We start from the raw sequence: 18,069 nt of genomic DNA, 5'->3' as shown, positions 1-18,069 counted from the left end.
AAAACATTTGAAATAGTTACAAAGTAATTTTTGCACAGCGCTGGGATGGGAGAGTGCAATGTAACATCTTCCTGTGGTAGATTTTCTGATGACTAATATATCAGCATTAACATCGTCCAGCATTGTTGGACATTTTGAAACATAGGCTGATGTTAACCAATGTTTATTTCCATCCTGTTTCTACTCATATTCCAGGAGCTTTAAATGATATTCACTTATCCTGTCACTCTGCTATACAGTTTTAGTTTTGCTTAATCTAATGGCTGCTATCAATCAATCAATTCTGACACGGTTGACCATCATTATCTAATAACATGCCTGATTAAATTAATAGGGATCCAGCAAACCAACATATTCTCATTATGAGTGCGTATGAAATCGTACGAAAAGTTATGCACACTATTTCGTACGTTTTGGACGTTTTTCCTCAAAAAACCACATCAGTGCGCATGCGCTGGCAGACAGAAAAAAAAAGCAGATCCGCGGACGGACGTAAAAATGGGAAAAACAGTGCAATCATCACTTATTTATGTCTCTAACTACGTTGCTTGCTGTTTTCTATCTTAGGGTTAGGGCTAATTGTAATTTATATTCTATATTCGTGAATGGTGCGTCAGATGCGCATGCGCATACGACGAAAAAAACGTCCAAAACGTACGAAATTACGGTGCATAACTTTTCGTACGATTTCATACGCACTCATAATGAGAATAAGTTGAGCAAACTGCTCTTTATTGGTTCAGATCATATGTGACCCATCGATCGTTCTGTGTCAAAATTGTCAACGCTGAATCATCTAGTGCTTCTCTGTCCTATGGGATCCCACAAGGATCAATTTTAGGGCCCTGCTCTTTTTATTTGCTGCCACTCGGTTCAATACTGACAAGACATGGTATTGATTTCCATTTTTATGCTGATGGATGCCAAATGTATTTGCCCCTTAAGCAGGGAGATGTTTTTTCAGTGATGTCTTTATTGAACTGTTTAGATGACAGTAAAGCCTGGCTGGCCCTGAAGTTTAAATTTTAATGAGAAGAAAACTGAGGTTATAGTGTTTGGATCTAATAGCCCTTGCGATTCTACTGCTATAGAACTAGGACACCTGAAACCATATTTTAAATCAACCGTCATGAACTTGGGTTTTAAGGTGGGCAGTAATTTTAAATTGGGAAAGCAAATTGAAGCAGTTGTCAGATCTTGCTTTTATCAGTTAAGACAATTGGCAAAACTAAAACCTTTTCTTTCATGGCTGCCCTTTAAAACAATTATCCATGCTTTTATTTCATCTTGATTGGATTATTGTAACGGACTCTATGTTGGTGTGTGTCAGTCTTTGCTGTCTCAAATAAAGATGATGATGAGGTCATCATGGGGTCTGAGATGGGAAATGTGACAGTGATCGTGGTGTAATTGCAGTATTATATCTACCCAGATTTTCATATTAGTGCTTCCCTATGGTTCATGCTGGAGCTCATTTCTCTGTGAGTTTACAGCGCTAACAGGATTCAAGCAGAGAGGGGAAAAAAAGCTCGTAAATACAAAGTGAATGAGGTTAGAACCTCTTGGCTGCATATTTTCATCATTTTCATGAATGAATGCAAAAGCCCAGAACCTGCTGAGCAGCCAGGATTACTCTTTAAACCCCCCCCGCTGAGAGATCACTGAACAAGCTGCAGGAATAATAGAAACCCGTGACTCTGGACAGAAGAAAAAGAGCAGAATGCATTAACTGTAAGCATGTTTTAAATTTGAATGTGTAATCATACTTTATACTGTGTCCAATGTAAATCAAGGCTTGTGGTCATTTTCACAATATCTAATGAATTTACAGAGTCCTGAATGATTAAGCTGCAGACTTCAACCTCTTCCTGCAGGACTTGGTTCAATGATTGTCTTCCGCTTACATTATAATCCATCTGTTGTTACATTAGCAAGCCTTAACCCACTGCGTCTGCTGACAGTGATAGTAAAAAACTTATTTCAATAGGAAATTGAAAAAATAAAATAAAATAAAAATAACAGCAAGCTGGCTCGATTTGATTATTTCCCTCCAATAATTTTTGTCATTGTTGAATAACAAAGTTGGTGCCTATGAACTATGATCAGCTTGGAGTAGTGTCTATAACTGTGAATTATTCTCACGGGCTGCAAAAATCTAGTCCTTATTGACAGTTTGCAGTCCTCAGACAGGCTGACAATGTTGACTTAGTGGATGTGTGAGTGCATTAGCTCTTTGTTTGTTTTTTATTCATTCCAGCATTCAGAAGAGCTGAATCATACCCAGTCATACTAGAGATCATCCAGTCTAGTCTTGCTACTCGTGTGTGTGAATGAGGACTTTGTCTCACCTCACAGTGGTAACACTCCACATGGTAGTCCTTGTCCATAGACACGACCCGGATGGTTTCCTCAGAGCCCTGCCAGAACAGAGTCATAGTCAGGGTTTCTCCTTTGTTGGAGCAGCTGTTTTATTAAAGTAATGGAGCAACTTTCCAAAAAAAGAAACCCCTCACTATCTTTAAACCAACGTAAAAGTAAAACAGCTCCTCTCTGCTGACACACAACAGCTAATAAACCGTCTGGTGACAAAGTCTGAAGGATATCAGCTCAATCGGATATAAAAACTTAAATATTCGTAAATAATAGTAAAATTCCTAAAACATTAAAGCAGATAAGACACTCAAAGTTAATCAGAAAGAGGCTCAAAATAAACTCAAAGGCAGATGAGAGATAATATATTCCGAAAGTTTCAATTTTTGTGATTTTATTTTTTTTGGTTCATTTGGGCTTTAAGAGAAAGAGAGAGATTACTCTTCTGCCTTCTCTAGAATTTTTTCAAACGTTCACTTCTAAATTATGAACTCTGCTGTAAAACATTGATAAAACCAACAGCATCTGCTGCTGACAAGAAATACCTTGAATGCTTTAGCCTGAGCTCTTCTTTCAAATTTAACTTCTAAGTCAGTTCAAAGAGGAACATAAATTGGCCACAAAATTCTGATCAGTGCGTCTAATTTTCTTATATAAGATGGATAGAGTTGTAGCAACAAAACTACTACTAGCAGTTATCTGTTATTGTTTACTCATTTCTATCCAGCAACTTTTCAGTATTTGGTGGAATCTGACCAAAGAATATTGTTAGGTTTATTTAATGATGATTATGAAATGAATGTGTGTTTATGAAACATTTGTGCGAGGGGATGTTCCACTCCTGTGTCAGGATTCAGTCAGGAGTCCATCCTGCCTTGTCATTCTGATGGAGCATTCTGTCTTCTGCAGAAATTGTATCCATAATTGTGTATTTCAGTTCTTCCTTTTTCAAAAAACCTACATTTTATGAACCCGACAAATATAATCATGCACCATTCAGATTCTCCATTAAACTTTAAAACCTCCAGATAAATGCCTGCAAAGAATATATTGTGCTTTATTTAATGCAATATTCTAAGACTTTCCAAACATTATTTCCTGTATATTCTGTTAAACATTAGTTTTAAATTAATTTATCTGTTCCAGAACTGCTCCAGCTCTTACTGCTCTTCATTCACATCATTAAAAATACAAACATCAAGCTCTGAATAAGCTGTAATTGCTAAATCAATTTGTCTTGGTGACAAAAATGCCAACATGGTTATTTCTGCACAGCTAAAATAAGCAGCTTTGTTTTCTTTTAATTTCCTGGATGAGCTTAACAATCTGTCTCTCACTTTCTTCATTTTAAAAGCACATGTCATCACTTTGAAACCCTCCAAACAAACCTGTAAGCATTTTCCCAACTGAAAATCTCTGAAGCAAAGTATAACTGTACTACGTGACCTGAATACAGTACACATATTCATCAAACTTGATGCAGTGCTCTTTAAATTGGCCATTCTGGCTCTGAGCTTTAGGCTGACTGAACTCTTTTCAAAGCCACTCCTGCTGTATACAACTCATGAAATGTGGACATTGCTTCAGTTAATTGGCTCTAATTGTAATAATCTGTACAGAAAATACATTAAACCGCAAAATCTTTGTTGCAGCAGCAAACTTTGACTCCGAAAACTACAGGGAAATGAAAAATTCAGCTAAGAAAATCTAACTGTATGGTTGTTTGGTTTCTCCGTATCCATGCTTAGTGTTCCTCCATGCCTTTCCGGGGAGTACCCTGCCTCTCGCCCAATGACCGCTACAGATAAACACCAGATCCCTCACAACCATGGATGGACGAGTAGGAGTAGCAAACGGATGAATTTCTTTACAAAAGACAGAGTTGACTTTACCATTCAGGTTAATTGTTTACATTTTTTCATTTAGTAACTAATGGCTCCAAGATGATTATTTCCAGCAGTGTCTCCTCAAAATGGGAAACACAAGAGAGCAGGCCACTCAAGCTAAGCAGAAACATGTTGCTCTTCACTACAAAAGAAAGTGCTACAAGCAAACATCTGCTCTGATAAACAAACCTAAATATACAGGAATAGTTATTACTCATCATTCTACGATCAACGTTCGTACTATATAGCAAAACCATTTTGAAAAGCAAAGTTTTTCTGCAATCATTGAAATGTTTAACTCTCTTTTTTATCAAAGGTGAATAGAAATCCTTGAAGTATAACACATTATTGTTTTTTTCCTCCTGTCTTTAACAGTGAGTGTTAATTAGCAAGGCTCACAGTGAAAAAAAAACAACTGATGTTTTTAACTTAACAGACTCCCCAGGACCTATATAAAAAAACAAAATTAAGATGACTGTTTTTGTATCTTTACCTGGGCTGGAAGGATGGGCTGGTTGCATGAAGCACACTTTGGAGCAAAAACCCTGGATTGGAGGAGACCAGAGGAGAAAACATGAGCCTCATTAGTATCTGTGTGTTCCTCTATTAGTCCATTACTACTCCTAACCAGCACAAAATGGACTCCCAACACCAGTGGCGGTTATAGATCTTAAAGGGTGGGGCAGAGTGGTTTCACGGGGGCACAGAAAAGCATGAAATAAAAATCAGGGCAACAGTTTAACATTTAAAATACATTGACAGAGCTGCAGAACCAAAGAGCTGCTTGTGGTTCCGCAATGAATGAAGTGAAATTTGTACATGATTGAGTTTAAATAAAATTGCAATGTTTTCTCAATAACATTTTTTTATTTTTTTTTTACTCTGAATATAATATCAAAAAGCTGAAATAATGTGTTGCTAAATAAATAAATATCTACTTGAAGATGGAATTAATTTTTTTTTTTCTGGAGTATTAGGTAAATGTAAAACTATAGTTCAGGTTTGTTACATATTTTAACTTTTCTTTAATGAAAATTACCAATTTTAATCAAATAAAAATGAGCTGTAAAAAATTTGTGTATTTTTTTATTTGGTTCAAAACAGATGGAAATAGAGATTCTGTCTTAATGCAAGTAAAGGTTTCGACTTAATTTTAAAACCAACAGAACTTTGAAAAAGAAAATTACATGGATCCAAGTGGGATCTATCAGAAACTATGTCTGCCTCAGTCTAGAACCTCCCATTCCCCACACATCACCTTCTTGGCGTTATCAACCCTTTCTAACTGCAGCAGACGGTGGTATTTTCCTTACGTGTGGTAGTCTTTGACACAGTAGATGTTGTTTTCCACATCTACAGTGAAAGGCACTCCGTCTAAGCCCTCTTTGCACACGACGCAGCGGAAGCAGCCCGGATGGTAGGACTTGCCGAGCGCCTGGAGGATCTGAGCGGCCACACAGGGAAGAAGAAACAGTCAGACTCAGTAGGTTATTATCCCTTCCCACAATTCAATATTTTGTAGAAACACTTTTTGCTGCTAATTGCAGCAGAATAATGCATTTTATGATTTATCTTATTACCAGTTTCCTTCGTTTTTAAGTTCTTTAAAACTCTCTACAACTTCATCCCTGACCAACCCGCCAACAGCTGTATTAACACTCTGCACTGACTTAGCCAGTAATATGCAGTGAAATGTATTAAAGGTAGGAGACTATGATAGATGCTACTCTTTTTAAATTTTTCTATCTTTTTTTCTGTTGGTCTGTTTCACGAAATCCTAATAGATCCACTGAAGTTTGTTGTTGGAAACGGCAAAAACGTGCAAATGGGTGTTAAGGGGTGAATGCTTTTTGCAATGCGCTGTCTATTTAAATATCTTCTCAAATGAAGAGAAAAGGTTCCTACCATCTCCATGATGAGGTGACCACACACAAAGCACTTCTCAGCCGTCTGCTGGAAGCCGGAGTACTGTGGGGAAAGATGAAGAGCAGTATTTACTTCCTTCAGCTCAAATAGATGGGTGGGTTTTTTAACTGCATCAGCAAAAATATCTCCTAACCACCTATAGGGGGAGCTCCTGCGCTCTTTCATGAACAGGTTGTGTTTCTAAGCCATCATCTGTTACAGGAAGGGGTTCTGCTGTTACCATGTTGGTACTTTTTCACTTCCAGGGAATCAAATTGAATGGATTAAGTGTCATTTAGGGTTATTGTTATAAAAACACCTCACATCAGTCTGCTAATTCCTTCCAGAGCTCCGTTAGATATTAAAAGTGACCATCTGCAGCACACAGATCCCCCCCCAGCACCCTGAGGTCATGACCTGATGACACTGAGGGCTTGACAGAGGAGACACAGCTACCAGGTGGAGGTGGGAGGTGGTGACGCTTCTCCAAATCAACCATCTGCCACCGACCAACCAATTCCCCTGCAGCCTACAACCCCCCCCCCCCCCCCCCCCCCCCCCCCCCCCCCCCCCCCCCCAGGGAAGCGTGGTCAAGTCTCAGCCACAGGAGGGAGACGGAAGGCGATTAGCACCAGCCGGGTGGTGATGGTGTGCTGCAAAACCGGAATTTCAGTGTTTCCTAACATATCAGTGGGTTAATCTTTAAGCGGAAGCTGTCCAGAAACAGGAAGTGTAGTCAGCAACATGTGTTATGTGTTCAACGACATCAGGAGGCTGTTTTTGGGAACCGTCGGGTGCATCTTCCTCTATTGGCTGAATTCCCCTGCTTTACTTTAGAAGTAGAAGAAGTAGAAGAAATTCAATTTCTTTTGTTTTCACTCCAAACTTTTAAACAAACGTGAGTCCAGGCACCATGACTGCGGTCGCCGTGTCTGCCCTGCTAATCTGAAGCAGATGGAGACGGGCGGTTGTCCAACAACCCCTCTGAGCTGTCTGTGGTGAGAATGAGCTCCTGGGGGAAACTAGGTGAACTGGGTCTAAATTGGGGGGGTTGGTGCTGGAATTTCCAGGTCCAAATTTGCACCATGAGGTTAAATTCCCAAACATGAACGAGGACCAACTCACCAAGAAGTCTTCCTCACAGTACACCTTTCCATTGACGTTGTAGAAGGCCTTCCCTCGCAGCCTCCTCCCTGGAAGACACCACAAATGTATTAGTAAAGAAAGTTACCTCGTATTAAACAGATAAACTCCAGTCATTGAGGAGTTTATCCGTCCCCAACAGCTTGTGGACATTTTTACCATAAAATGAGAATGTAAAGTAGCTCCTTGATCCAGCTGTTTCGGACCAGAGACTCATCTAACATTTGCTGAACATCACCCTTTGAGGTCAGGATTTTGACAATTTGGCCCCAACACAAACACATTTTAGGTATACCACCTTCCAAAGAGCCATATCCAAAAAACACTTGTAACCCGTTCCATTGCCACATCCCATCCACACAAGGTACCTCCAAGCTTACAACCTCATCCTTCTGCAGTACACCTACTTATATGGCAGGCTGGACTCTTCCAACACTTTAAAACCAAACATTCAATTTACTAAAATATTTTAAGAGAACTCAATTTTCATCAACTTGTTGTCAACCCTTTATAGGGCAAGTTACCGTTCTTGAGTAATTGAGTCCCCCCATCCCTCAGTAAGGTCTAGAAGCACAAGATCTATATCCAGCCATTCAGCAAAAATACTACTACTTGTTATTTTTGCATTTGACCAATTAGATGAACCCTTGAAATGATATATCTACTGCAAATTAAGTTGAAAAAAAGTTAACAGGTCAAGAAAAAAAAAGTAAAAAGCTAAGCAAAAAAGTTCAAAAGTTAATAATCTAGGTTAAAAAAGTTAAATTGTAAGTACCTATATCAGCATTAATGCAATAGGCTTTTACTCTTTGATTGTTTTTCATAAATTTGTTATAAAATTTTGGTTATTTTTTTTATATCTTAGAGCAAGCGACCATTTCTTGTTATTACACCTCAACTTGAATGTTACAAAAGTAACTCATGGCTTGAAATTTTGATTTTTAAAGTATTTCAATGAGTGCCCTATAAAGAGTTAAAACTCATCTAAAATAAGTAGTGTGAGCTATTGGACAAAAGATCCTTAAAAAATATATTTAAGTTGAGTCCATGCAAAAAAAGTTAAGTGTTTGAAAGAAGTGGTAACCTGCTTTATAAGTTATATTGATTGTGAGTTTTGACAGTTTAATCATACTTTCTATGTATGATTAAACTGTCAAAACTCAACTCACTCAATGTTGCAGTATTGTTAGTTGTTACTTAGTGTAACTTGAAACTAGTTTTGTGAATAATTTAATCCCTAAATGAGCAGGTCTCATGTTGATTTTGCACAGTTTCTATCTTAGTTGGTTAAATAACATGCTGCTGTCATTCTGCACATCTCTGATGTTGCTGCTATTTTCAAATATCCATTACTGTAAAAATGTCCAAAGCTGCATATTGGTTATTTCCCAGGTGCAGTTTTATATTGTTAAATCACTTTATAGTACAGTATTTTATTATTTATCATTTAACTCTTCATTATTATGTTCTTCTTATATATTTTTCTAAGGTCAACATTTGTGACCATTTTTTCTATAATCTTTTTCTCTGCTGTGAACACCAGAATTTCCCCATTGTCAGACAATAAATGGATTTGCTATTCTATTCTATTCTATTCTATTCTATTCTATTCTATTCTATTCTATTCTATTCTATTCTATTCTATTCTATTCTATTCTATTCTTTAAAGCTGGGCTGAACAAGCGTGCACTGGACTCAATCAACCAACACAGATGTTTTTAGTGAAAAGAACACAAAAGTTTTATAAGCATAACTTAAAAGTTCTTTTGTACTCTTTTTTGAGTAATCTGGACTTTAAAAGAAAATGAAAACATTAAATGGAAATGGATAATCTTTAAGTAAAGTTGGTTTATTCGAAAGTAAAAATAACTTAACATTTTCATAGTACTTCCCAACATATTAAAGTTGACTCCATTTTTTGAGGTAATCCCCATCCACATACATTTTGATTCCACTTAACTTACTCAGCTTTACAGGGAAACAGTTGAAGAATATTAACTGGTTGAATTTAGGCGATTTAAAATCATTTGTGTTGATGGCTGGTAAACAGGTTCAAAAGTTTGGTGGCTTGAGTTTTTTCTTGATAAAAGAGGAGCGATTGATGCAGAGTCACATCCTAATTGATTTTAACTGAACGGAGTGACGTAGCTGTATATTTTCTTTATACAACTTAGAGCTACTTGTCTTACAAAAAGTTACATTAAACCTTTAGTAAATCTGTGCAATATATTGTAAATCGAACTGTAGAAATGACCAAATCCTTCTCAGCTGCAGATAAACAATGAGATGGTTACAGCCTTACCACACATATATATATATATATATATTATTTTTTTCATCCACTGTTATCTTTATACAGCAATCTCAATCAAATTAAATCAATCAATTAAATCTAAATCAGTTATGGTTCAGAAACAGCACCAGCAGACAGGGAGTTCTATTCTATCACTGTTTGATGCCTGAAAAAGCCGACAGTAAAACAAAAGTTTAGTTCCCCTTTGCTTCATGTCCCTGCTAGTTTAGAGCAGCTATAGTTATTATGTGTCATTGCAGTTTATCAGACTTCACTGCATGTGTCTGTGTGAATGACCCGGCTGCAGCAGGATCAGGGCAGATGGTTTAGATGGGAAATGTGTGATTTTAAGTGTTGATTTACTTAATGCCACCATGAGCTTCATCAACATTTAAACAAATCAATACAACATACACTTTATTTACCCAAACGTCCTGCTTTGTCGTTTTCCTGCTAATGTTATTAAATGATAGATATCCCAGCATTGATGGATTTGACAAAGGAGACATTCCTGTAAAACCTTGGAGTCATATTTCAACTTCACTGCTAAAATGCGTTTTTTTTAAGCTGCCATTTCCGATCTGAATGCTAGCTTTTGGCATCACGGCTTTGGTGTTCAAAAAAACATGCAAGTAGCGGCTCATTGCGGCTGGGTTTTTACTAGTATGAAGACTGAATTCCTGTGGCCGGGCTTTCATTCACCAGAATCCAAGTGTGAACCCAGTCTTAAAAGAAAAAAAAAAAAAAAGTACTGCTAGCTGGCTTTTGCAGCCCCCCGCCATGCATCTCACACAACTAGTCTATTGAAATTCATGTACCAGCGGCCGTGTTTCTCTGGCAGCACGATAACTTCACCCAGAAGCCTGGCAGACGAAACCCATGGATCCCATAAATCTGCTGGATTAGTCAGATTTAATTGTATTCAAGAGTCACCACTGGTTTTATTGGTCTCGCACTATGGACACCCCCTCTGCGTTCACAGCCACCCACTCCCATCTTTCTTGGTTTTTAATAATGAAATAATGAAATCTGCTAACAGAAACTTGAGGAGGGATGATGTTTGCTCAATTTGTGGGAGTTGTTAGATCACCTTTCCTTTTTTTGTTTTGTTTCAGAGCCTTTTTTTGGGAGCAGAAAGTCTGCAGGACAGCGTCCTGAAAAGTGAGAGAGTGGATGTGCTCTGCTCACCACTTTCTCAGAGGTCTGGTCTGTGGCCTCTGCGCTCCAGTTTGGGCTCTAGAAGGTGAACACAAAGGCCCCAGTTCTGATGACTGTGTGGAGCGCTGCTAGGGGAGCGGGACGACTGAGCAAACGGGGACATTCTTTCTGTCTGAGGTCACTAGCTGGTCCCATTCAGCCCCCCCACCCCTGCACCTCTCCAGCACCCGCTTCCCTAACTGAGAATAACGGAGAAAGAAGAGGGGGTGGAGGGCTCCGTGCCTTCTTCTCCCCCCATCCCTGTGGCCTTTTGTCAGCAGACAGCGCTGCAGAGAGGCTGAACATCCTCAGTGTTTCAGGGGGATACTAAAACTATCAGCTCCGTTAAGAATTTACAATCTTCTAGGAGCTCGATTTAAGAACTAAGCCCTTCTTAGTACTTAATGCAATTGGTTTAAATCCGGGATCAGACATTTCTTGATCAAAACAGAAATGCTGCTCGAGTTCAACATTGACTCTTACTTTTTGTCATCTTTTTAGAAACAGTTTCTCTAAATTTAAACCTAGAATATACAATATGCATGACGGACGTTAATTGATGCAGCAAAAATGACAAAAAAAATTAATAACCAATAAAACAATTACGACTGATGGAGATCACACATCTAGCCAAAAAAAAAGTCTCTTACTATTTCCTACCTCTGTTATGAACTCCTTTACAAACCACTACACCATAACATGTACTTTTCACAATGACAAACAACTTAGTGTACTTTGTGATTAAGTATTTTTGTGAGTAAACATGATGCACAATCATAAAATTTTACAAAACTCCCCCCAAGTTGTTCTTACGTTAACATGTCGGTTATTAATGGCAATGTTGCTTCCAGCCATGTTTACGTGCATGAAAGGCATGACTGTGTGGTGCCCGGAGAGCAGCGTGGAGCTAAGGGTCTTGCTCAGGGACCCAGAGTGGAGGCTTTGGGGATCGAACCAGGTACTTGAACCCTTTTCAGAGCACAAGCGCACTGCTAGGGGAACACCGAGGCCATCACCTCCCCCATTCATTAACTATAATATGACAGAAAAGACCTTAAACTTTCAGGTAGTCGAAGCGGTTTCCCTTAGCCTCTTTCACAGGCTGCATTCTTCAAGAAATCGTCTACCTGGACTGGATCCTTGGAGGTCCTTGAAAATAAGGAGGCTGGAAGAGGATTCAAACAGGTCCAGCCTTCTATGGCTTTGAACGCCCGTATGCTCTGTCGCCTGACAACTGTTACAGTTGACACACAAAGCAGGCAAAGACTGGATGCAGAACTTCTCACTACTGTTCTGGGTGCTAAAAACATTTCTGAGGAGCTTCAGCAGCCGTACCACTATTGCAGATATCAGATTTATAGTCCCCACACAGCAGAGATGTTGGAATTTGTGCTTAAATGTCGAACCCATTTACACAGGGACAGATAAAACCTTTTAATAAACATCACCACATATCTGACTCAATAACCATTTAAAACAACTATTTTCATTTATTTCAGACATAACCATTCACACACTTTTTTATTATATATTAAACGTATAATAAACTGCACTTCCAATATTCACCACTGATAGGCACCATTTATTTTCCTCCTCTGAGCGCGGAGCAGCCGGCTTGCTTGGACTCGCAATGAATTGTGGGATACCCAAGGCTATGTAGGATACACCTGACCTGTCCTTCAAAACTGGCAAAATGTAGGCTGCATTTGTTGGCTGCATAACGAGGGGTCTTCCAATCCGAACAGGCCTCGGCGCGGCGCTGTGATGTAATCAGCAGACGAATCTGGCCTTCGAAGAACGAAGCCTCTGGATTCGGACTCAGTAAAGAAGTGGTGAAGGGTTTGGTACAAAAACAATGACCACAGATAGCTGAATGGCTCAACTGACTGATCGATTAAACAGGTATGATTTAAATAAAAAGCAAACACGTCTCCATTCTTTTTCAGGGTAAATCTAGACCTCGAAAACACTTAGATCCTATCCAAGACCTTTCCAGACTCCGTAAGAATCTTGTTAGTTTCGGGTGAAAGTCCAAAACCCCAGATCATCGCCCAAAGTCAGTTTGTGTCTCTAAAAGTGACATAAAGATATCTGATATTATCGCTTCTCACCATGCATCCACACAATGAGGCCACAGTGTGTTTGTTCAGTCCTCCAGGAGCCCATCATGCGCTCCTCTTAAGGCTGTTTGTATGTAATAGGTGGCCGTTCAGGAAACAGGCCTCATTCTGCTAGCGGACTCATTGTGAATTAGGCTGTTGCCATGGATATCAGCTTTCATATTATAAAAGAGACCTGATGTGTCATGATGGTGGAGGTATTATGTGACTAAAACGTCCCCGGGTGCAGCTTCTAAAGCTGACAATGTCGACTGACAGCCAGTTTATTATCAGGGAGAGACTTTTACCTTTGCTTTTCTGGAGTCAGACTTTTCCTACTTCTTTTTTCTGAATGCAGTTAAATTGACTGAGCCTAATCTATTAAAACTGGGCCCCAGATTTCCCCCTAAATGGGTTTGGTCGGTAACTCCCACAATTTTTTGGTCTATCTGACTCTTCTTTTTATCAATACTATCAATGCTCTGAAGCACTTAATTTCTGAAAGTTGTATTCAATATTTTCACTCAAGTTGCCGTTCTGTTCATGACATGGAAAGGAAAATGTTCCAGGGGTTGCTGCACTAGCTGTACGGTTGTGATATCCACACACCCTTGGTGCCTTTTACAAAAACACGACTGTAACCAATTGCTAATGAGCTGCATGACATTGAGAAATGTTGAGATGGAGACAATAACAGTAAAAATGACTACGTATATCAGAGGTACGATGCCTGCTATTTTCTTTCCTTTTCTCGTCTGTTGACCAGAATCAGCCGACCGGAAATAAATAAGATACTTTTTGCAACTAAGGCTCTAAAGGTGTGAAATGTTGTTTCACGTGTAAGCTGTTTATTCAAAGAGGAAATCTCAAATCTAAAAGGATAATGATTTTCCGGTAAATAAAGTACAGATGGAACAATCAAATACAGGGATCAGATATCGGCTCTGATATTGACTTATTAGTTTGATTGGAAATCAGTGATTTGATATCGGAGATCCAATCCAGTGCACCTTACATGGAACTGTTATTTCTTTCTTTGTGCTGCTTATTTTTGATTTAATAAAACACATTTAAATCTTTTAAACAATGTTTGTGTAAAGGCCAAAGCCTTAAATCAGCAGTAGAATCCAATCAGATATCGGCTGATCCGCTCAGCCCAGGTGTCAGTATTAGAAAAAACTGGATAGGTGTATCTCTAAACTACAGACCAAGAGGATTCTGACTGTACTGTTGTAGTGATGCTCGTCTCGCTTACATTGCTGATTGCTAATTCAAGATGCTTATGAAAGAATGGCTAGAGGAAAAAAATGTTTTAATCTCTATTTTTATATCTTCTTTCATTATGATTCCTGAAGAAAAACTTGCTAAAATCCCTATCAGCAGCTTAAACACTTTAAAAAAAAACTATTGAATCAAAGGAGATCTAAAATTGGCCACAAGATTCTAGCCGGAACATCTGATTTTAAACAGCTTTTGAGATGTAGGCATACATGAGCTCTAAATAAGTACAAACTTTTCACTGGTCAAACCGACATGAGCACTTAGAAAATTTGACAATGAAGGAAATCAAATTTATTCCAAAATCATCCTATTATTTTACAATTAGATTCAAATTTATGTCACAATTCAACCTGGGTGAAGACAAAACAATCAGACTCAGTATTATCTGATATTTCTTTATTTTCTATGATTGAATCTTGGTAATAAGGAGGTGAATCAAAATCAACTTTTTTTGCCAAGTTGTTTACGATTGTGGAGATAAAAGAACATAAGTGCAGACAGGAAAACAGAAAGATGTTGGTGAGAAATAAACCCCTGGAAACCTAACATTTGAGGAAACAGCAGTAACAAAAAAAAAAAAAAGACAAGGACTCATCCATAAACTAGAATCATGAAGGACAGACAGAAAATAGGCAGTTAAAGAATCAGGGAGGAGGTAAGAAACCTGACTAAACTGGAAGAAAATATATGGTGGATGCATGACCCCAACAGACCAAGAAACGCAGAAACAAATATAAAGTGAGCTGGACAAAAAACTGAAGAATGAAACTAAATGGAATGAAATACTATGATTAGAATAAGAATCAACCAAAACCCAGAAAAGAGAAACAGTGCAGAGCAAACTAAACACAGGGATCGGTAATGAGCACAGATTAGAATTCAATATTCTCCTCAGCTCAGGTTCAAGTCAGAAACGACTAATCATCCAACATAAGAGGGCATTCATTATCACAATACTTTGATTAAATATTTTACTCTTAGCTTATAAAACTCAGGACAGCTGAGTAGACAGAACTGAAAAAGCTGATCCAGATGCCGGTCATATGAGGTCACATTCCAACCAGAAGAATTTTTCAACTTCCTAGACGTCATATTACTGCTGGTGTGTTTCAACGCAAGGGAAATGCTTTCCCCCTGAAGAGGAACTCGTTGATTTGTTCTTCTCTTTATTGTCAAAGCTATAACTTTTTCATATAACAATAAATTTTTCAATAACTATATATTCATACATCCAGAGCGATGCATAATAAAACTATTATTTTACTGTATATATAATAAAAAAAAAAAAAAGGGAGTTAATCTCAACACCTACGGGACCCGAGTGTAATGCTCTAACCACTTTGCAACGTCAAGCCCGGTCCAAAATATTGACTTCTGGTCAAGATGCCAACGTTGACAAAAAAGAATTCAACAACAAGGGAATACTACGGTGAAGTCACATGAGATGGAGCTCAGGCGTTGTTGGTTTCTGATAGCTCCATGATGGAATCCAAAAAAAGGAAAGAATCGTTCAAACTTTTGAGCGGAGCTACAGAATTTAGGAAGCAAAGAGACTCAAAAGCCATGCAGAGGCTACTGCTTTTCTTCGAAACAAGTGTTTGCTAATGCTAAACAAGACCTGGCAAACAGTACAGTACGAGAGCAGGAAGGTGCCAGGGCGCCACGTCCTAGCCAGGAGGAGTTACACCTTCAGCTATTACCTTTAACAATGCCCACTGTTCAATTTGTCTAAATCCCAAATCTTGAGTTAATAGAAGCTGTTGTGATTCTGTGCAGTTTAGCCGGGGAAGACATGCAATCACACCTCTGAATGTGCAATCTCCTTAATTAGCAAGAAATTAGGTTAGAGGCTCTGGGTATCCAGAAACAGTGCGGAGCAGCTTGTATCTAAACTGAACAAGTCTGACCTTCTAGGCCCTATTTACAGCGTATTAAAAAAATCCCTAACAATCGTATTTTGGACAGTTATCTACAAGAATACACTATGATATTCAGAATAATGCAATCTGTTGTGTCTGTACGTTGTTTTCGACCACAATCTGCCACCATTCTGAAAAACATTCTCAAAGCAAACTGCACTATATACCTCCAGCATATGCAGCTGATCTGCCATTATTTTCTGTCAACCAGCTGTTTCTAACCTGGCCTTGATTTACCAGCTTCTGTATGTGAAATATTACCCATTAGAGTGATCAGCTAGTCTAGCATTTCTAACCAAAGTAACAGCAAGCTGGTGATATCAGTTTGGACAATTTGTTTTAATTTTGAAGCCATTTACAAAAATATGAAACATATATCCAGGGCTAAGATCAAATTTAATGACCTGCCACATCACCTCCATCAGATATTTATTCATTTCTGTTAAACCAGCTTTTGGCAGGGAGTATTTTTTCTACAAATTGGATTTGAAAACAATTTGCTCTGGCTGTAAATAACCTCAATAAACACCTAGATGTAGGCAACCAATTTGGTTCTTGGAAAGTTCTTCTAAAGTTTCCATTGCTATGTTTAAGCATCTACTCATGTTTAATCAAACAATACCATGTTTCGATACCTCAACGCATAATTTTTGACACTCCGGTAGTGGAAGAGTGGGCAATTTTCCACGCCAGACACAAACACCGTATTTTAAATACAAGAGCAGCATGAAGATAGTACCTGATGGTACAGTAAACAAAGCTAGCATGGTGGATAAATCACTTGAACAGCACTCGCTGCAATATTTGGAATGCAAAGTAGAAGTAAAATACTTCTAATCTGCGGAAGGATCTGGTTAAGAACAAGATTTCTCTTAATGGTGAAGAGTGCACAATTTTCAACTGCCTGAGAGCTACGGCTACCGCTCCTGAATTCAGCACCTGTTAGAATCTGTTTCGACTTTTCGTCTGAAAGTCAGACAGTGTCATCATCAGCCTCGTCTACTTGGGGCAAGTAAACCTAGGCCATTTCTCAGTTCACAAGAACGTGAGTATGGACTCGTGTCCTCGCCAAGTATGGTCTTGAGAAGAACACAGGAAAGTAGCATAAATCTGGGTCAAATGGAACAGGGCCTATTGTTGCGTCGTTATGCCATTGTGCTCGGCTCTTCTGGAACTGCATTTCACCTCCTATTATTAATAGTCTCTAGATAATAATAAATTCTTATTTATTTCATTTAGTGGGGAATAATAATCAACACAGTCAGATAAACACAAAACAAATAAACATTTTGCCAAATAAAACAAAAATCGCCATCAAAGCCAACGACACTTCACACACAGCTAAGCCGAAAGGGGGCTGCTGCAGACGGGCTAAAATTAGCCCGGCTTTGGTTAGACTCAGAGGTCCGCTGGTTAGCTAACTCCTCGCATCATCAGAACTTTATTTTAAATTATGCACTAAATCAGTAAATGGGCCATATAGTGATGCCAAAAGTATAATGTTCTCAAATGATCTTAAAACGTAAATTTATAGAAGAACGGCAACAGAAAAGAGAACTTTTAACTTAATACTCTGAGCTCTGTGAGTGCTCCCCTGGAAGCTGCTGCTGCCGCTTTGCATGCTGGGACAGCCGTCAATCTCGATAACGGACAAGTCTGCTCTGATGCATAAGAGGGAGGGAAAGAACAACATATGGGGACTTTGTCCGTTCTCGGTCTTCTTATTCTTGTGAATTTGGACAGTACTAAGGCTGAGGCTGATGACATTTCGCATGGCGTTTTGATATAATCGTTAAATGCATGGGCATCTCTGAAAGCTATCCATCAGTCTATACAAAGAAGTGGCGGCCTAGTGGTTAGGGCATAGAGCTTGGAATTCTGAGGTTCGGAGTTCGAGACCCACTTCCACTGACTCTGGGTCAAGCTGAGCATCAGAGGGCAAATTTAACTGAGTTTAAACATGGCATGGCCAGTGC

General features: G+C 38.7%; 1 protein-coding gene across 1 annotated transcript in view; it reads right to left on the bottom strand.

The window, feature by feature from the left end:
- Window positions 1-18,069, bottom strand: part of LOC119781941 (WT1 interacting protein) — a 55,556-nt gene that overhangs the window by 5,851 nt on the left and 31,636 nt on the right. The window contains exons 3-7 of the mRNA XM_038282589.1: window positions 7,287-7,354; window positions 6,162-6,224; window positions 5,570-5,700; window positions 4,750-4,801; window positions 2,349-2,417 (exon numbers count right to left, since the gene is read on the bottom strand). Coding sequence (XP_038138517.1) covers window positions 2,349-2,417; window positions 4,750-4,801; window positions 5,570-5,700; window positions 6,162-6,224; window positions 7,287-7,354 — 383 coding nt within the window. The remainder of the gene's footprint in view (window positions 1-2,348; window positions 2,418-4,749; window positions 4,802-5,569; window positions 5,701-6,161; window positions 6,225-7,286; window positions 7,355-18,069) is intronic.

Source organism: Cyprinodon tularosa, unplaced genomic scaffold (genome assembly GCF_016077235.1).
Source record: "Cyprinodon tularosa strain WSP-4 unplaced genomic scaffold, ASM1607723v1 ctg186, whole genome shotgun sequence".
In the NCBI taxonomy this organism is placed as follows: domain Eukaryota; kingdom Metazoa; phylum Chordata; class Actinopteri; order Cyprinodontiformes; family Cyprinodontidae; genus Cyprinodon; species Cyprinodon tularosa.
This window is presented reverse-complemented; position numbering and strand designations above follow the sequence as displayed.